Source organism: Haliotis rufescens, unplaced genomic scaffold (assembly GCF_023055435.1).
Source record: "Haliotis rufescens isolate VD_foot unplaced genomic scaffold, xgHalRufe1.0.p SCAF_19, whole genome shotgun sequence".
NCBI lineage: Eukaryota > Metazoa > Mollusca > Gastropoda > Lepetellida > Haliotidae > Haliotis > Haliotis rufescens.
Genome location: NW_025963879.1, coordinates 10,437,676 through 10,459,189, shown reverse-complemented (window position 1 = coordinate 10,459,189; position 21,514 = coordinate 10,437,676). Strand labels below are relative to the sequence as shown.

The window sequence follows — 21,514 nt, the reverse complement described above, 5'->3', positions numbered from 1 at the left end:
GTGCAGATTTCTGTCGACTGCAGGATTTGCAAAGCATGTGCATCGCTAACTCGTTGTCAACAGATATTTTCTATATCTTTTCATGTTTTTAATCAAGGTGCTCACGTGATTTGATGCACTTCGTGATGTAAGACTCGTTTTATCACAATATATATCTTGATTATCAATCAGATCGTCTTGACTGGGCGCCACCGTTTTGTTTGAAGCAAATGCAAGTGATACGAGAGTTTGAATCTGATTGGTCAATAGGAGAGGCATAGAAAGGACATAACTTGTAATAGCCACTGGTGGCGCTACGATCTAGCCCAGTAATTCCAGCCTAGTTCGGCAAGGGTGGAAACTGGACTTTTAAAGTCAGTTAACTCTCTTGCCTCGGGAAGATGAAATGGTCTTTGATGAGAGACGTATTTGCTACTCTCTCAGTTGGGAATGAAATGTTTCTGACCATGGGTCTTACTTAGTAGATGTATGTGAATGAGGTGTGTGATCAGCACTAATTGTTACATAAATCTTGTTGTCATCATACTTTACTTACTTGGGATCAAACTTGGGAGTGATGAGGGGTGTCTCCCAACCTGAGGCAGCCATACTCCGCTGTGAAGGTGTTCTGTATCTGAAACATACATCTTCTACATTTACCACTCACCTACATGTACTGCAATCTACAATGTCTTAGATAGAACTTATAGGCCAACCTGTCTTTTCATAACCTGCCTCACAAACGTATTCAACCAGGACCTGCAGCTGGCTAACATAGCAGGAAGCAGCAGTGAACAAATCATCTGTCTTGCTTCACTGACGTGACAGGGACAATGCCACAAAACACAGATAGTATTCCTATTGAAACATACATCTCATGAGTGTTCTTTTCCAACAATTACACTGCTTGCAAAGATTGCAGATGACCCTTACATATCATACTTGGGCTTCGCATCTTAATTAGTTATATTTAGTATTTGGAATCAAACAGACAGTTTGCGTTCAACATCTCAAAGATACGAGAAAGTACACTTGGTATATCAGTGTGCAGGTACTACAGGTTGTCCTAGGTACTAAAGGATGACCTGAGTGTGCAGGTACTGAAGGATGACCTGAGTGTGCAGGTACTGAAGGATGACCTGAGTGTGCAGGTACTGAAGGATGTCCTCAGTGTGCAGATACTGAAGGATGTCCTGAGTGTGCAAACACTGAAGGAAGACCTGAGTGTGCAGACACTGAAGGGTGTCCTGAGAGTGCAGATACTAAAGGAAGACCTGAGTGTGCAGGTACTGAAGGATGACCTGAGTGTGCAGATACTGAAGGATGACATGAGTGTGCAGGTACTGAAGAATGACCTGAGTGTGCAGATACTGAAGGATGACCTAAGTGTGCAGGTACTGAAGGAAGACCTGAGTGTGCAGGTACTGAAGGAAGACCTGAGTGTGCAGGTACTAAAGGATGCCCTGAGTGTGCAGACACTGAAGGGTGTCCTGAGTGTGCAGATACTAAAGGAAGACCTGAGTGTGCAGGTACTGAAGGATGACCTGAGTGTGCAGATACTGAAGGATGACATGAGTGTGCAGGTACTGAAGGATGACCTGAGTGTGCAGACACTGAAGGATGTCCTGAGTGTGCAGATACTGAAGGAAGACCTGAGTGTGCAGACACTGAAGGGTGTCCTGAGTGTGCAGATACTGAAGGATGACCTGAGTGTGCAAATACTGAAGGATGTCCTCACTGTGCAGGTACTAAAGGAAGACCTGAGTGTGCAGACCCTGAAGGATGACCTGAGTGTGCAGGTACTAAAGGAAGACCTGAGTGTGCAGGTACTGAAGGATGTCCTGAGTGTGCAGATACTGAAGGAAGACCTGAGTGTGCAGATACTGAAGGATGTCCTCACTGTGCAGATACTGAAGGATGTCCTCACTGTGCAGGTACTGAAGGAAGACCTGAGTGTGCAGATACTGAAGGAAGACCTGAGTGTGCAGGTACTAAAGGATGACCTGAGTGTGCAGGTACTGAAGGAAGACCTGAGTGTGCAGGTACTGAAGGATGACCTGAGTGTGCAGGTACTGAAGGATGACATGAGTGTGCAGGTACTGAAGGATGACCTGAGTGTGCAGATACTGAAGGATGACCTAAGTGTGCAGGTACTGAAGGAAGACCTGAGTGTGCAGGTACTGAAGGAAGACCTGAGTGTGAAGATAATGAAGGAAGACCTGAGCGCAGATACTGAAGGATGTCCTGAGTGTGCAGATACTGAAGGAAGACCTGAGTGTGCAGATACTGAAGGATGTCCTGAGTGTGCAGGTACTGAAGGATGTCCTCAGTGTGCAAATACTGAAGGATGTCCTGAGTGTGCAGACACTGAAGGATGACCTGAGTGTGCAGATACTGAAGGATGACCTAAGTGTGCAGGTACTGAAGGAAGACCTGAGTGTGCAGATACTAAAGGATGACCTAAGTGTGCAGGTACTGAAGGAAGACCTGAGTGTGAAGACACTGAAGGATGTCCTGAGTGTGCAGATACTGAAGGATGTCCTCACTGTGCAGGTACTAAAGGAAGACCTGAGTGTGCAGACCCTGAAGGATGACCTGAGTGTGCAGGTACTGAAGGATGTCCTGAGTGTGCAGATACTGAAGGAAGACCTGAGTGTGCAGACACTGAAGGATGTCCTGAGTGTGCAGATACTGAAGGAAGACCTGAGTGTGCAGACACTGAAGGGTGTCCTGAGTGTGCAAATACTGAAGGATGTCCTCACTGTGCAGGTACTAAAGGAAGACCTGAGTGTGCAGACCCTGAAGGATGTCCTGAGTGTGCAGATACTGAAGGAAGACCTGAGTGTGCAGACACTGAAGGGTGTCCTGAGTGTGCAAATACTGAAGGATGTCCTCACTGTGCAGGTACTAAAGGAAGACCTGAGTGTGCAGGTACTGAAGGATGTCCTGAGTGTGCAGATACTGAAGGAAGACCTGAGTGTGCAGAAACTGAAGGATGTCCTCACTGTGCAGATACTGAAGGATGTCCTCACTGTGCAGGTACTGAAGGATGACCTGAGTGTGCAGATACTGAAGGAAGACCTGAGTGTGCAGGTACTAAAGGATGACCTGAGTGTGCAGGTACTGAAGGAAGACCTGAGTGTGCAGGTACTGAAGGATGACCTGAGTGTGCAGGTACTGAAGGATGACCTGAGTGTGCAGGTACTGAAGGATGACCTGAGTGTGCAGATACTGAAGGATGATCTCAGTGTGCAGGTACTGGAGGAAGACCTGAGTGTGTAGATAATGAAGGAAGACCTGAGCACAGATACTGAAGGATGTCCTGAGTGTGCAGATACTGAAGGAAGACCTGAGTGTGCAGATACTGAAGGATGTCCTGAGTGTGCAGATACTGTAGGATGTCCTGAGTGTGCAGACACTGAAGGAAGACCTGAGTGTGCAGACACTGAAGGGTGTCCTGAGTGTGCAGATACTAAAAGAAGACCTGAGTGTGCATGTACTGAAGGATGACCTGAGTGTGCAGATACTGAAGGATGACATAAGTGTGCAGGTACTGAAGGACGACCTGAGTGTGCAGATACTGAAGGATGACCTGAGTGTGCAGGTACTGAAGGAAGACCTGAGTGTGCAGATACTGAAGGAAGACCTGAGTTCGCAGATACTGAAGGATGACCTGAGTGTGCAGATACTGACGGAAGACCTGAGTGTGCAGGTACTAAAGGATGACCTGAGTGTGCAGGTACTAAAGGATGACCTGAGTGTGCAGGTACTTAAGGATGTCCTGAGTGTGCAGGCACTAAAGGATGACCTGAGTGTGCAGGTACTAAAGGATGACCTGAGTGTGCAGGTACTAAAGGATGTCCTGAGAAGTGCAGGTACTGAAGGATGTCCTCAGTGTGCAGGTACTGAAGGATGACCTGAGTGTGCAGGTACTAAAGGATGACCTGACTGTGCAGGCACTAAAGGATTGCCTGAGTGTGCAGATACTGAAGGATGACCTGAGTGTGCAGGTACTGAAGGAAGACCTGAGTGTGCAGTCTAAAGGAAGACCTGAGTTAGGAAGACCTGAGTGGGCAGATACTGAAGGATGACCTAAGTGTGCAGACACGGACGAAAGACCTGAGTGTGCAGGTACTGAAGGATGTCCTGAGTGTGCAGATACTGAAGGATGTCCTCAGTGTGCAGGTACTAAAGGATGACATGAGTGTGCAGACACTGAAGGATGACCTGAGTGTGCAGGTACTGAAGGATGACCTGAGTGTGCAGATACTGAAGGATGACCTGTGTGTGCAGGTACTAAAGGATTTCCTGAGTGTGCAGGTACTGAAGGATAACCTGAGTGTTCAGGTAGTAAAGGATGACCTGAGTGTGCAGATAGTAAAGGATGACATGAGTGTGCAGATACTGAAGGATGACCCGAGCGTGCAGATACTGAAGGATGACCTGAGTGTGCAGGTACTAAAGGATAGCCTGAGTTGAGTCTGGTGAAGAGATCTAATGATACTCACCTCGACCTTAGTGAGGAGTTCATCACAGCAGAGGGTCTGTAAACTGAGGATTCCTGTAAATGCTTGCTTTTCTTTACTGTTGTTCTACCTGTGGCTTTCTGAAACATCAAAATAACATATGTAGTTACAATGTTCACATCACCATCTTGCTGCAGGAGAATGCATGTACCGGTACTACAATGTGGAACAACATGCTGCATTTCTAATATGATAGGATATATTCTCCATGATCATCAATTGATCATGTCCGTTAATCCTATACTGTAATAACAAAGCAGAACAAAAGGAAAGTTTCTTTATCTATGTTCACCGTCAGAGAATAATCACTGACTGAGTATCTTGTACACAGATGCAGGCGAGCCCTGAAGCTGTAACAAGCACAGGTATACAGCAGGTGAGCCCTGGAGCTGTAACAAGTACAGGTATACAGCAGGTGAGCACTGAAGCTGTAACAAGCACAGGTATACAGCAGGTGAGCCCTGGAGCTGTAACAAGTACAGGTATACAGCAGGTGAGCCCTGGAGCTGTAACAAGTACAGGTATACAGCAGGTGAGCCCTGGAGCTGTAACAAGTACAGGTATACAGCAGGTGAGCACTGAAGCTGTAACAAGCACAGGTATACAGCAGGTGAGCCCTGGAGCTGTAACAATCACAGGTATACAGCAGGTGAGCCCTGGAGCTGTAACAAGTACAGGTATACAGCAGGTGAGCACTGAAGCTGTAACAAGCACAGGTATACAGCAGGTGAGCCCTGGAGCTGTAACAAGTACAGGTATACAGCAGGTGAGGCCCTGAAGCTGTAACAAGTACAGGTATACAGCAGGTGAGCACTGAAGCTGTAACAAGTACAGATATACAGCAGGTGAGCCCTGAAGCTGTAACAAGTACAGATATACAGCAGGTGAGCCCTAAGCTGTAACAAGTACAGGTATACAGCAGGTGAGCCCTGAAGCTGTAACAATCACAGGTATACAGCAGGTGAGCCCTGAAGCTGTAACAAGCACAGGTATACAGCAGGTGAGCCCTGAAGCTGTAACAAGCACAGGTATACAGCAGGTGAGCCCCGAAGCTGTAACAAGTACAGGTATACAGCAGGTGAGCCCTGAAGCTGTAACAAGCACAGGTATACAGCAGGTGAGGCCCTGAAGCTGTAACAATCACAGGTATACAGCAGGTGAGCCCTGAAGCTGTAACAAGCACAGGTATACAGCAGGTGAGCCCTGAAGCTGTAACAAGCACAGGTACATAGCACAGGTTGGTTCCCGTGTTCTGGGTCTACTGAGTCTTACCTTCCTGCGGTTCTGTGCTGGTGTTGGGCTGGCACCCTGTTCTTCCATGATGGTCTCACTCAAGAGGTTGGGGCGCTTCTGAGATCTAAGAGAAAAGCAATATAGTTAAAGGATACATTTTAGATATAAAAACTTCTCATACAATATTCTCTGATAGAGTTTGGGTAACATTGATCAGTTGCACCTATTTAATGTAAAAATCAAATGAAAACTATGATCCAATGATCCTACATGTGCAAACTAGTATAATCTAGATATGTTTTATATTTGTGTTCTTATCCTGCATTTCTCCCTAATGCATTCACTGCTCACCTTTGACAGTAGTAAAAGCTGTGATTGATCCTGCTTGAAGAAATGAAGATGTTGTTCCGTAGCAGGATCCCCAATCACTAGCTGCCACATCATACCGGAAGTGGTAGACATACGATGACTTCATATTACTGTTGGCCCCAGTAAATTGACTGAAGATATTATAGTGGCGAGGCAGGTCTGTGACGGGTGGGCCCTTAGACGTAGTACATGTGTAATGCAGGATATGTATACAAATAAAAAAATATATCTATTTTTACTAGATTTTTTAACTTATCCTGCATTACTCCTCAATGCATCTGTATCCAACGGTATGGAATACCTTCAGATCTGTACTCAATAAAACTCTCTCAACTAAAGGTCATGTCAACTGTAGGGCACAATTGTTCTGTGCATATCGGGAACTGATCCACGGAAAGGTAACCAGAGTATGTCCGGGTAAACAAACAGTCAAAGAAAATAGCATGCGCTAGGGTTTGGAAACTGAGTTACCAAGCCATGAGAGTGTGTTCATAGTTCAATTATCAAGAAAAAAGTGTGTTTGAAACTAAGCGAGTGGGAAAATTCTGGCTCTGGACATGATTCAATTGATTTAATGGCGTCGCAAGTTAGTAACCCGCTGTGCTGTGACCAGCGGACCAAAACTGTGAATACCCTCAACGTCTTCTGAAGCCACATCCCTTAGGTAGTGGCTAGCGAAAGCCGAGTCTGACCTCCAAAAACATCCTTCCACAATAAAAAGAACAATTACTGTGTAGAACCATCGTCAAGGCAACCGCCTTTAACTTATGGGGGTTATTAGCTCTCGGAGACTCAAGTTTAGCAATCTTGCAAGCCTGAAGAATGATAGCTCGCAACCATAAAGAAATGATATTGTGGCTGACTTAGGCTGTGGACACATGGGAAACCGCAATAAACAATTGTTTTTGCGTACCCCGCTTAGTCTTGGAGCGGTGGATGAACACCCATAGTGCATGCACCGAGCACAAAAAGCATTCATCCTGGTATTCCACTCCCACGATAATGGTGGGATAGTGAAAGATTGATTGGGTTATCCTGGCAACTTTTTTTTTGCTATACAATCCCAGCATAACCCGAGGTTACCCGCTTACCTCGCTTGAAGGGTACATGAGTGATGTGCATGAATTTCGCTCACTTTGGCTGCCATGGTTAAGGCCAAGAGAAAAATTGTTTTCTTGGCGAGGTTAAAAAATGATGTTGCCCGGAGAGGCTTGAACGGAGCTCCGTGCAAAGACTGAAGTACCTAATCCAAATCCCGTGGTAGGGGACGAAATTTGGCCTTCTGATCCTCAAGCCTGAATGAGCGTAATAGAGCTTGTAGTTCCGGAATTATTGTCATTTTGTGATCCTCAGGTACTGCCAACCCTGAATTTAAAGCTACCAAATACGTGGTCATGGCGCTTCCCTTCAAGTGTCGTTTGGTACGCAAGTAAAGTAGATACTCGTCCAGGAATTGAGGCAGGGCTTTAGTGGGATCTTGAGCCTTTTCTTTACAATAGGTCTCCAATGATAACCACTTACGACAATGGCCTTGGCCGCTCGTGCCGAATAGTCTTTCTTGCCTAGGGCTCTTTGTAAATGAACCAGGTGTGTAGATGAAACCTGCCTCATGTGGGGTGAGATTGCCTGCTGTGTGGATGCACCAGTAGGTTGGGCCACCCCGTTAGAGGTAGTGGTTCTCTTCCTGCAAGGTTTCTTAGGTCCGCGAACCACCCTCTCGTTGGCCACCCAGGCACGTCCATAATCAGAGCGAGGCTCCTTGTTGCCCTTATCTTTTGTATCACCTTGGGAAAAAGGACTGGGGGTGGAAAAGTGAACGCGTAACACCTCTCAAGGGATGCTTAGTGCATCTACTGCCCAGGCCTGCGGATGCGGAATCAGAGAAACGTACATTCGGATCTGATAATTTTGGCGTGAGTCAAAAAGGTTGATGTTGGGTTGACCTAGGATCTGACATATGAGATTCCACTCCATTGGTGCCACTCTGTCTGGCTTGGATAGGGCGTCTGCCAGCACATTCTGACATTGGGGTATGGGATGGACCAGGAAGCGCAGACCCAGTTGATCCACGAGGTTGAAAAGCCTGAACGTCTGTTTGAGCAGGGAGTGTGAGTGAGTGGTCCCCTGATTCTGTATACTGTCATAGCGACTGATTTACGACTACCATTGTCTGAAGTACATTTGACTCCAAAGGCTAATTACCCTGTAGCCATGACATGTATATGTCTCCATAACTTAATCGTCATTATTTATAAGACACTAATCCCCGTTGTTAATCCTCACCAACATTTTATTGTATTTTGACTGTCAGTCAGCCTGGAGTACCATATCACTTCCCTTTAACTACTGCTTTTTATAGTATGGCATTTATTGCCTTAATTGATCATCCCCTGAACTGTGTCGGTTCATCACGCCCATATGTCCAATGTCCAAAGCAACGTCATTGTCTCTTTGTCAGTCCATTGTTGTTCATTACTATATATGTGTTACCATTACATGGTGTTAGTAAAGCTTGGTATTCAGAGTGCTGGTGTAGGGACGACCTCGACCAGGATGTGCCGCTCGTAGGAAACGTCCTGAGGTTGAGCTGGAGCTCCGCTCACCTCATGTATGCCTGAGCTTGAAGGTCCGTTCATTGCTGTGTTTGTGTTGTCAGAGCAGGTATTCCGCTCATTGTGCAATTGTTGTTTATTGTTTACATGTTGTGCATAAAGTGTTCCGGAACAGTGATGTCGATTTTGTTCTTTATTCGCCCAAGAGCTCATTCCCCGTCAACATGCGCGTTGACAATACACCAGACCACCGTGATGTTGCAGGCCTCAAAGTTTACATTTTTACCAAGTAGCCATATGTCTACAAGTAATTTTCCAGGTAGCCAGTGGTAAAGTTAAGAGGTCACGCCAATATTGTAGGTAGCCAAAAGCATTTAAAATTATCTTTAATCAAATAACTATTATATTAATAATTTATGTACAAGTCATAGCACTAGTCTTGGAATTGATTATTAGTGGAAACTGTACTTGATTTTGGTATTTTGGTTCATTGTCGACTTAAGGAGGAATTATTTGCGAGCACAATTATTAGCAGACATGTTTTCCAAGATCAGCTTTTATTGATTTTTGTGTCTTCATATGTGTAACAATAGAATTTAGTCGCCACAAGATATTCTCAAGGTAGTTATTAGGCTACGTCTGAATTTTAGACAGTAGACAAATTGAATATTAGGTCGCATTGGCGACCGTTTTAGTAGCAACTTTGAGGCATGTGTTGTCGGTGGAGTTGGGTGTTTCAAAGGCGCTCCTGCAATGTGTTATCGCTAGAATGAGCGCCTCCAACTCCAGGTTGTTGACGCTGTCTGGTACTGTGGGTGCGCATCCCATCCCTGCAGAGAAGCATCTACGAATAGGTGTAGTGTGGGGAATAGCTCTGTTAAAGAGACACCTCCTAAGACGTTCAACTCTACCGTCCACCATATGAGGTGAGACATGAGAGGATAGTTGAGAAAAATCCTCGTCCAGCTCTTTCACCATACCCTTTAAAATGGGGTCAGGTGGGATGGCCGTAGGGTGCGACCAGATCGTATCCCTCTTGTCGACATTAGAACTAGGGGACAGCGCTACTGCTGAGAGTTGGCCAGCCATCCAATCTGGCATCTGATTGAGGCCTAAGTGCGTATTGCACTCCGAGGGGTTGTCAAGCGACTCAGCTATTGACACCTTGGAGGAGTCTGAATGATATTGCCAAACAAATTTTACTCCCACCAATAAAGATATGTATGGTAAATTAACGTAAGACACTATAATAACTGCACAGCGGTTTAAAGTGCAAGTAACAAGCGCTAATTGCAAAAGTTACTATTGATGCGGCCTCCAATTACGGAGAACTATCGAAGTTAAAGTTCTCAATAATGGAAAATATTAGCGTAATATAATAATAGTATTACACTATAACTGTGGAAAAGAGCTAAGGGTATTTACTAGCAATGCTAATACCTACCCTGCCTTGAAATACACAACGATATTCACTAGGGCTGCAACGATACAGGAAGGTCACGATACGATACGCATCTCGATATTCTGGTCACGATACGATACGTATCTCGATATGCAATGATAAAAAAAACAAGACTTAAAGCATGTCGAGATTGAACCTTTCATGATTTTGGAACAGTCAAAATTATTTTATAATAACAAGACTACTGAAGTTGGAACTTTCTCCATCTTTCCTTAAAAACAATTCAAAGTTCAAACACTAGAAAATAATTAATGTACTCCACCAGTGATACAACTTCAAAGAATTTAGATGCAATGGTCGAAGAAATTGTATCTGAAATTATTGTTTTATCAGGAATAATATATTCCAATATCGTGTTACATTGGTTGCAGCTTTTACTATATATATATTTCAAATTATAAGAACCACAAGTGTAGCATTTTGGTACTGGTGATTGCTGTTGCAGGATATTTTTACGTATGGAACAATTTGACCAGTCACCCTATGGACTTCCCGTACTACATGTATTTCGATTGCGAAAACATTATGTTGACATATTTTTCGCCAAATTGCCACAAATATGACTTTTAACAAGTCAAAGTATGGCATTTTTAATATATATATCCATTCTCTAGCAACTAAAGTTCGTTTCAATGTGTCAAAAGCGGTAATCTGACCCTGGTTGCTGTATCTCTTCACACACGATTTCACATAATATAACTTAATGAAAACAATATTAAATGAAATTTTGAATGATATATTACAAACACAAGTCGAGATATATAATGAACACGTTTTAATAACAAGATAGTAACTATAATAATGGTATTGAATTGCGTACTTCAGTTCCGATTTGCTGACAGGTATTTCCGGTGTTATGTGCTTGCGGGGATCAGCTGATAATGTTTTTTGAGATGGGGAAAAACATCTGTCGGTGTAAAACCTGAGCTTATAAAAAATGTAAGTACGTTTTTGGGAGCCATGCGTTACCGCGCGCTATAACCAAGTTAGCGGTATATTGAAAGGCACAATAGCGAGGAAACGCTGTACTTGAGATTTGCGTTCTGTATCGTGGCGTATCGATAAATGGGCCCACGTTTATCGTATATCGTATCGTGGGTCAAGTATCGCGATGCATTGGAATATCGGTGTATCGTCAGAGCTCCAGATAAGCTGCGTATCTGCGTGAAATACGCATCAGAAATGCAGAAATACGCAGTAAAATATAATCCAAGCGTATCAAATACGCAACGAACATTACAGATACGCTACAAAAATAAAATTTGTGCGTATCATCAAAATATTGTGAAGTAACCCTGCGTATTCGATTAGCAAAACTTATTTTGAAATTATAAACGGGCATTCCGTCAACCTTGCCAAACTCCACGATGACAGTCACATCATGATCATTTGCCATCACACTTTCGTGTGGAAGTATCGTGGTATTTTTGAGTCCTATAAAGCTCTCGAACCCACACGACACCAGTTTGCAGGGACTAGATGAATAGTGTTTTTAAATATTTAACTTAAATACCCACATGTGTAAAAACTAGTGGGTAACAGAAATTTGAATACGCAGATAGAATTACTGATACCCAATGATTTTAAAATGCATGGGTAAAATACCCACAACACCAAAAGCTTATCTGGAGCTCTGATCGTTTCACCCTTAATATTCACGAGGGACCACAACCAATAGCAATTCAAAATGGTGGACAAAACAACAACATGTGAAAAATATAAGACCTTCACGTGCAAACAATACATATTATTGCAAAATAAATTACGCCAAACCAGACACCACCTGTCACAGGGGCAAAGGATATGGGTCTTTATATAGGAATGTTGAAAGTCACAAGGACAGCAAGCAGCAAAATTGGGATCAATTTAGAAACGTCTGTACTATGTTGTGACCCAGTGATATGAAGACATCGTATGTCTACCACTTCTGGTGGTCCTGCTACGGAACAACATCTTTACTTCTTCGAGCAGGATCAATCACAGCTTTCATTACTGTCAAAGGTGAGCAGTGAATGCATTAAGGAGTAATGCAGGATAAGTTAAAAAATAGGTATTTTTACTTATAATTGTGATTCACAAATTCAAGCACCCTAATATATCTTAACTGCAAAAAAGAACATACATGAATCTCACTGGCATAGGACATTGAGTCACATGGATCTCACTGGCATAGGACATGTTTTCTTTTATTTGTTGTATAACACCCGAATCAAAAATAGTCTGGACCAGACAATCCAGTGATTGACATCATGAGCATCGATCCACGAAATTGGGATACAATAACATGCATCAACCAAAACAGCAAGCCTGACCACCTGATCCTGTTAGTCGCCTCTTACGACAAGGAAAGTCTACACCAGATCTTCACTGGACTAAATAGGACATGTACACACATGGATCTCACTGACATAGGACATGAACTCACATGGATCTCACTGACATAGGACATGAACACACATGTACTCACATGCACCTCACAGACTAGGACATGTACTCACATGGATCTCATTGTCATAAGATGTGTACTCACATGGATCTCACTGACATAGGACATGTACCCACATGGATCTCACTGACATAGGACATGTACCCACATGGATCTCACTGACATAGAACATGTACTCACATGGTTCTCACAGACTAGGATATGTACTCACATGGACCTCACAGACTAGGACATGTACACACATGGATCTCACTGACATAGGACATGTACACACATGGATCTCACAGACTAGGACATGTACTCACATGCACCTCACAGACTAGGACATGTACTCACATGGATCTCATTGTCATAAGACGTGTACTCACATGGATCTCACTGACATAGGACATGTACCCACATGGATCTCACTGACATAGGACATGTACCCACATGGATCTCACTGACATAGGACATGTACCCACATGGATCTCACTGACATAGGACATGTACCCACATGGATCTCACTGACATAGAACATGTACTCACATGGTTCTCACAGACTAGGACATGTACTCACATGGACCTCACAGACAAGGACATGTACACTCATGGATCTCACTGACATAGGACATGTACACACATGGATCTCACTGACATAGGACATGAACACACATGGATCTCACTGACATAGGACATGTACACACATGGATCTCACTGACATAGGACATGAACACACATAGATCTCATTGACATAGGACATGAACACACATGGATCTCACTGACATAGGACATGAACACACATGGTTCTCACAGACTAGGACATGTACACACATGGATCTCACTGACATAGGACATGTACACACATGGATCTCACTGACAGGACATGTACACACATGGATCTCACTGACATAGGACATGTACACACATGGATCTCACTGACAGGACATGTACACACATGGATCTCACTGACATAGGACATGTACACACATGGATCTCACTGACATAGGACATGTACACACATGGATCTCACTGACATAGGACATGTACACACATGGATCTCACTGACATAAGACATGTACACACATGGATCTCACTGACATAGGACATGTACTCACATGCACCTCACAGACTAGGACATGTACTCACATGGATCTCATTGTCATAAGACGTGTACTCACATGGATCTCACTGACATAGGACATGTACCCACATGGATCTCACTGACATAGGACATGTACCCACATGGATCTCACTGACATAGAACATGTACTCACATGGTTCTCACAGACTAGGACATGTACTCACATGGACCTCACAGACTAGGACATGTACACACATGGATCTCACTGACATAGGACATGTACACACATGGATCTCACTGACATAGGACATGTACCCACATGGATCTCACTGACATAGGACATGTACTCACATGGATCTCACTGACATAGGACATGTACACACATGGATCTCACTGACATAGGACATGAACACACATGGATCTCACTGACATAGGACATGTACACACATGGATCTCACTGACAGGACATGTACACACATGGATCTCCCTGACATAGGACATGTACACACATGGATCTCACTGACAGGACATGTACTCACATGGATCTCACTGACAGGACATGTACACACATGGATCTCCCTGACATAGGACATGTACTCACATGCACCTCACTGACATAGGACATGTACCCACATGGATCTCACTGACATAGGACATGTACCCACATGGATCTCACTGACATAGAACATGTACTCACATGGTTCTCACAGACTAGGATATGTACTCACATGGACCTCACAGACTAGGACATGTACACACATGGATCTCACTGACATAGGACATGTACACACATGGATCTCACAGACTAGGACATGTACTCACATGCACCTCACAGACTAGGACATGTACTCACATGGATCTCATTGTCATAAGACGTGTACTCACATGGATCTCACTGACATAGGACATGTACCCACATGGATCTCACTGACATAGGACATGTACCCACATGGATCTCACTGACATAGGACATGTACCCACATGGATCTCACTGACATAGGACATGTACCCACATGGATCTCACTGACATAGGACATGTACCCACATGGATCTCACTGACATAGAACATGTACTCACATGGTTCTCACAGACTAGGATATGTACTCACATGGACCTCACAGACTAGGACATGTACACACATGGATCTCACTGACATAGGACATGTACACACATGGATCTCACAGACTAGGACATGTACTCACATGCACCTCACAGACTAGGACATGTACTCACATGGATCTCATTGTCATAAGACGTGTACTCACATGGATCTCACTGACATAGGACATGTACCCACATGGATCTCACTGACATAGGACATGTACCCACATGGATCTCACTGACATAGGACATGTACCCACATGGATCTCACTGACATAGGACATGTACCCACATGGATCTCACTGACATAGAACATGTACTCACATGGTTCTCACAGACTAGGACATGTACTCACATGGACCTCACAGACAAGGACATGTACACTCATGGATCTCACTGACATAGGACATGTACACACATGGATCTCACTGACATAGGACATGAACACACATGGATCTCACTGACATAGGACATGTACACACATGGATCTCACTGACATAGGACATGAACACACATAGATCTCATTGACATAGGACATGAACACACATGGATCTCACTGACATAGGACATGAACACACATGGTTCTCACAGACTAGGACATGTACACACATGGATCTCACTGACATAGGACATGTACACACATGGATCTCACTGACAGGACATGTACACACATGGATCTCACTGACATAGGACATGTACACACATGGATCTCACTGACAGGACATGTACACACATGGATCTCACTGACATAGGACATGTACACACATGGATCTCACTGACATAGGACATGTACACACATGGATCTCACTGACATAGGACATGTACACACATGGATCTCACTGACATAAGACATGTACACACATGGATCTCACTGACATAGGACATGTACTCACATGCACCTCACAGACTAGGACATGTACTCACATGGATCTCATTGTCATAAGACGTGTACTCACATGGATCTCACTGACATAGGACATGTACCCACATGGATCTCACTGACATAGGACATGTACCCACATGGATCTCACTGACATAGAACATGTACTCACATGGTTCTCACAGACTAGGACATGTACTCACATGGACCTCACAGACTAGGACATGTACACACATGGATCTCACTGACATAGGACATGTACACACATGGATCTCACTGACATAGGACATGTACCCACATGGATCTCACTGACATAGGACATGTACTCACATGGATCTCACTGACATAGGACATGTACACACATGGATCTCACTGACATAGGACATGAACACACATGGATCTCACTGACATAGGACATGTACACACATGGATCTCACTGACAGGACATGTACACACATGGATCTCCCTGACATAGGACATGTACACACATGGATCTCACTGACAGGACATGTACTCACATGGATCTCACTGACAGGACATGTACACACATGGATCTCCCTGACATAGGACATGTACTCACATGCACCTCACTGACATAGGACATGTACACACATGGATCTCACTGACAGGACATGTACTCACATGGATCTCACTGACATAGAACATGTACTCACATGGTTCTCACTAACATAGGACATGTACTCACATGGTTCTTACAAGCTGACTTGACATAGGACAGGCTCGGCCAAAGCCTCCTGTATCCTGCTCCTGGCTCTTCATCTCCAGATATTCCAGAGCACACTGAACTGTTCCCCCAGATGCTGGGACAAACAGGGTGCGTATACATAATCATGATGGTTTTACTTGTTTTCAATAATACAAAAGGTATGAAGTCAGTCATCCACACTATACTGCCATCTCAGCATCACCAGGGTCAGACAAGGCCACTAGAGGAATTATGAGGGATGAGAATGGTGTTGTCATTTTCAGCTGGAACTTCTTTGCAATGGAGTGTGGTTCATAATTTGGAGGTGTTTATGGGGGAAGCCATAAGATTTTATCAAATTTGTGGTCACTAAAATTGGCGGATACACTGAAGATTCTCTCCCCTGAATTAGGGAAAGAGCAATGTTTTACTCCTCAAAACTAGTACATCAAACATACAACTAGTTTGGAACAAACTGTGGACAGATTGGATTAACCATATACCCCTGTAGCACCCCCCATTTAGTGGTACGACTCAAAGACTTACCTATAAAATCATCCATCGTCATTTCTCGTACTTTCTGCAATAACAAATAGAACATGTAAAATATCAATACAGACAACCCTATATCACTGCCAACAAAAGAGAAAAAAACAGTATTAAGATGAGTGAGTGAGTGAGTGAGTATGGTTTTACGCCGCTTTTAGCAATATTCCAGCAATATCACGGTGGGGGACACCAGAAATGGGCTTCACACATTGCACCCATGTTAGGAATCGAACCCAGGTCTTCGAAGTGACGAGCGAACCACTAGGCTACCCGACCTCCCCTGTGTTAGATGACAACACATCATGATCATGTTAATATGATTATCTACTGTATTATGATATTGTTGTTGTTTTGTTTAACGCCGCACTCAGAAATATTCCAGCCATATGACATCTTCCCGAGCAAAGGGAGTTAACTGACTACAAAAGTCTAGTTTCCACCCTTGCCGTACTAGGCTGGTATTATGGAGTTACAGTTTGGCTGGACTAACGTTCTATACATAGTCCAATCGAAATCATGTTTTTAATCAAGGTTTCTCGCGTGATTTGACGCACTTCGCGATGTAAGACCCGTTTTATCACAATGTAGATATTGATTATCGATCAGATCGTCACCATTTTTTTAAAGCTAATGCAAGTGATACAAGAGATAGAAGAGATAGAATCTGATTGGTCCATAGAAGAGGCATAGAAGGGATATAACTCATTATAGCCACTGGTGGCTATACGATCGAGCCCAGGAATTCCAGCCTAGTTCTGCAAGGGTGGAAACTGGACTTTTAAAGCCAGTTAACTCTCTTGCCTTGGGAAGATGGCTATATAAAGGCAGTCTGTAAATAATCAAGTCTGGACCAGACAATCAGGTGATCGATATCATGTACATTGATCCACACATTTGGGATATGATGACATGCATCAACCAAGTCAGCAAGCATGATCACCAATCTTCAAGGGTTGAAGGGCAGTTGAATAGACAGCTTGGAGAGATCTGGTTTGGAGAAACATATACATTGAAACAGTTGTGGTTGTTTGTGAATAATAGTGTTTGAAATTAAGTTGGTCCAGCTGTCCTAGAAGTTTGCCCCTATAGTATATGAATCAAGGGACCCTTAAATCTTTAACTTTTAGCATTAGGGCTGTGAGAAGGACCCCTTCAAGTTCATGCTTAATTTCAAACACTAAAATACATGGTATAGAAAATAAGAACAATCTTCATAAACATGATAAACAAGGATGTAGTATTGGACTAGAACAGGATCAATTTAATTAAAATCAGATCTTAGCTCTCGCTACTGCTAAACAAAGATCTGAGGACATCCCGTTACGGGTCACGTCAGACTGACCTTGCGTGAACTTTGACCGACCAATGGAATGACCAATCAGAAGGCAGCTTTCTCGTGCTTTACAGCATAAATTTCAAATTGGCGCCTACGCTTCCAAACATATTTTGACACATTCTCGATTACAAATTTGAAACCTTAACAAAGAAACATTCTGGGATGGCTAATAGATGGCCCAGATTGTAAGGATTCAGTCGTTAAACCCGTAACTATCGTTCGGAATATCCCATGTTAAAGTTTTTGCAATTGCATGATTAGAAATCACATTCCGACTGTCACTTTCATAATCTGGTAAGCGACGCACTGATCAGTGATTGGTCGGATGAAAGGTCGTTCTGACGTGACCCCTAATGGGATGTCTTCAGATCTTTGTTTAGCGGTGGAGAGCACTAAGGTCTGATTATAATGAGATTGGAACAGGATGGATGTGATGTGTATGTATTTACCTGAGGCAGCTGGATGATTTCTCCCTTCAGTCGGACAATTACCGACTTAGTTAGCTGATTAATCTTATCTTCCATAATCTTAAGAGCAGTCTCAACTGAAAATCAAGTCAAAACACACAATTACCCAAACATTTTAAATCTGTAAGAAAGGGTATCTGTGGACAAAGAGCCAAAGATTATGACACAGGAGTTACATGACTAGCTGACTAGGGATACTAGCAAAAGTAACCGATCACTCGCTCCTTCCTTAACTCACTCAAGACTAAGGCCTGGACCAGGCATCCAATTGGCCATGTACTCACACGTTATCATTCACATTTTCAAATTTTGTGTTCAATATATTTTTACTCCCGTGGGTCCATCGAGTATTTTTTCACCAATAGATAGACATTTTTGGAAAAGCTGTTTCAGGTGACTTTTAATTTGTTTCTCTTTGTGTGCTGCCCCAAGTGTGAAACATGTTGTATTAACCATGTTAACTCCCATTGATATACAACAGCAACAGTAAATAGCCCTTGTATATGTATTACTCACAGCAGCAGACTAGAGTTTTATTTTTGCATGATAAGCATCATTCCTGAATTCAATCAGAAAATAGAGATCTGTAAAAAAAATATAGGTACGCAAGTTGTATTGTAAATATGCAGCTTATATGGAGCTCTGAAAGCATAAGAACTACTCCCCTGAGGACACACACAGACAGCGTGAAACTCAGGGTTGCACTTTCCTGGTCATCATCCATCACAACAAAATCATTTAAGTGTTAATCTTTCATCTCCATTTTACTTCAGATGACAAAGTTCAATCATGGGTAATCAGTACTGGGGATTGTTTCTGTTCTGGAAGGCATACAGCAGATGACATAGCCTGGTGACATTCAATACAGTGACCTCGATAACTCAGTACACCTGACCAGTGCATATGTACTGACATGTGTATTTGCAATGGATATTTCCTTTTCTTTAGTCTGTTAGTCATCTGAACTAATATGGCAGTAGGCATGATAAGCAAATGGTAAGCTAATTATGAGATAATATCACATGGTCAAACGGTTAATAATCATGTTAATCATGGCAATATTCCTGACATATATTTCCATATTATGAATAGCTAGCTACCTTTGGCATCATAGTCCTGAAGGAAGACTTCCAATTTCCGCTCTCGTTCTTGCTCAGTCAGTGACTTGCCTTCATCCCCCTCAGGAGCTTTGGGTTTAGCTCGTTTGTTAATTCTAGTTGTTCTTTTACGAGGTGGCATTGTGGAATTTTATTGTGCTAAAAACAGACAAACTGACACATAAAATATATCACATTCATGTTTTCTACATGTTCTAAGCCAGAAATCTGTTGAAACTTTCCAAATTATTTCATGATATCAGTAGATAGGTGTAGAAAACTGAAGCATGTCAAGACTGACAAGTGGGCTTCATCGATTTTGATTAAAATCATGACAGTTCCCGTATCAACATTGTCGTTTTCTGAAAGAGACGTTTGCGTGATCCCGAACGAACAATTATGAACATTTTATATTTTATATGCAGCCTAGTAGTATTGTAGTATCTACCATGATATTCCGATTAATTCTTATTAAAGATTATACTGCAAAAACTTACATATTGAAAGTTCCGCTTTAGTTTGAATCAATGTCCTTAAACCAATCAAATAACACTTCCGGTATCGTAAACCAATGTCGCAAACAGAGCATTTTCATTTTGTAGCAAATTGAAATGAATCTATCAGTAATTACGAGGTATTTAAATGTCTTGTAAATATACATTTATTACAAATGTTTAATTATTTTGTTTAACCGTATGTAGATCTTTATTTACGACTTTCTGCCCATTTGTGGCAAACAGTTACCGCGTGCTGAATGACACCTCGTCTGGTTTAGCAGATACAACGATTGCGGAGCCATACGACACAGTAACATGATTATTTTAAAGCCATGACCGAAAGCTAATTTCACAACAAAAGTGAAAGGATGAAGTTACAATTGTCAACAACGAAATAGGTTTATTTGTCTCCTCAGTAGGTATCAGTTAGAAATTGAAATAATGAAAACCTTGATTCTGGGTTATAGCGAAAACGGCACCGATTGGCGAAACGTCACCGGGCGAAAACGGCACCTCGACTAAAGCGAAAACGGCACCTCGACGAAAGCGAAAACGGCACCTTATTTTTTTTTTACCTTGGTCGAATAAATGATATTAAACTTACATTGTAACTTGCAAACGCCAATAATTGTGAGATGTTAAAACAAATTTACATGAGAAATTAGCCTCTACTCCAACTATAATCCAACTTAGCTAATACACAACTCAACTTATTGTGAAAAAATAACATGCTTTGAAGAAAAATAATAGAAATTAAACTCACATCATCTCTTACAAACAAATGATTGTGAAATAAAACAAAAAAGAAATTAGCCCCCTACTCCAATTTACTCACCGACTCTGATTGGGAGGCGCAGTTAACTTATTGTGAAAACACTATACGCTTTGAAGTTTTAAGTACCTTTACCCAATTTAAGCTGAAACTGTATTTAAGAGGCCTAACATGGTGCTGTCAGATCTCAATTATTCATAATGGCCTTTCGCCGTGTTGCATGCGAGAAGAATGTCAGAAAAAATCAACATGCTGTATCATGTGATAACTGTGACCAGTGGACCCATCGTGTATGTGGAACCAGACTTTCTGTGGCCCGTTATAGAGAAATTTGCCGGACTGAATAAGACTTCCCTTTCCGCTGTGTGAAATGCGTAGCTCCCGTCATTGAAGAGGTGATCGGTGAAGCCCAGGACAGTGTTGACAGCAATTCAAGTCCGAGTTGAGGTATTAATATTGTTGTTATAACTGATTGGTGT

General features: G+C 42.8%; 3 protein-coding genes across 6 annotated transcripts in view; 2 read left to right on the top strand and 1 right to left on the bottom strand.

Moving 5' to 3' along the window:
* LOC124138961 (borealin-like) overlaps positions 1-20,739 on the bottom strand; it is a 27,430-nt gene extending 6,691 nt beyond the window's left edge. For 2 of the 4 annotated variants that reach the window (XM_048398858.1, XM_048398861.1), the window contains exons 1-8: positions 20,264-20,378; positions 19,770-19,925; positions 18,652-18,746; positions 16,864-16,897; positions 16,318-16,432; positions 5,778-5,862; positions 4,488-4,585; positions 536-613 (exon numbers count right to left, since the gene is read on the bottom strand). In XM_048398858.1, the coding sequence (XP_048254815.1) occupies positions 536-613; positions 4,488-4,585; positions 5,778-5,862; positions 16,318-16,432; positions 16,864-16,897; positions 18,652-18,746; positions 19,770-19,908 (644 nt within the window). In that variant the 5' untranslated portion in view covers positions 19,909-19,925; positions 20,264-20,378. The other 2 variants (XM_048398860.1, XM_048398859.1) reach the window with 2 other exon arrangements.
* The window catches only part of LOC124138964 (uncharacterized protein C1orf109-like), an 18,139-nt gene continuing 17,126 nt past the window's right edge, over positions 20,502-21,514 (top strand). The window contains exon 1 of the mRNA XM_046505892.2: positions 20,502-20,678. The gene's annotated coding sequence lies outside the window, so the exon portion shown is untranslated. The remainder of the gene's footprint in view (positions 20,679-21,514) is intronic.
* Positions 21,104-21,514, top strand: part of LOC124138963 — a 2,361-nt gene continuing 1,950 nt past the window's right edge. Inside the window, exon 1 of the mRNA XM_046505890.2 lies at positions 21,104-21,482. The gene's annotated coding sequence lies outside the window, so the exon portion shown is untranslated. The remainder of the gene's footprint in view (positions 21,483-21,514) is intronic.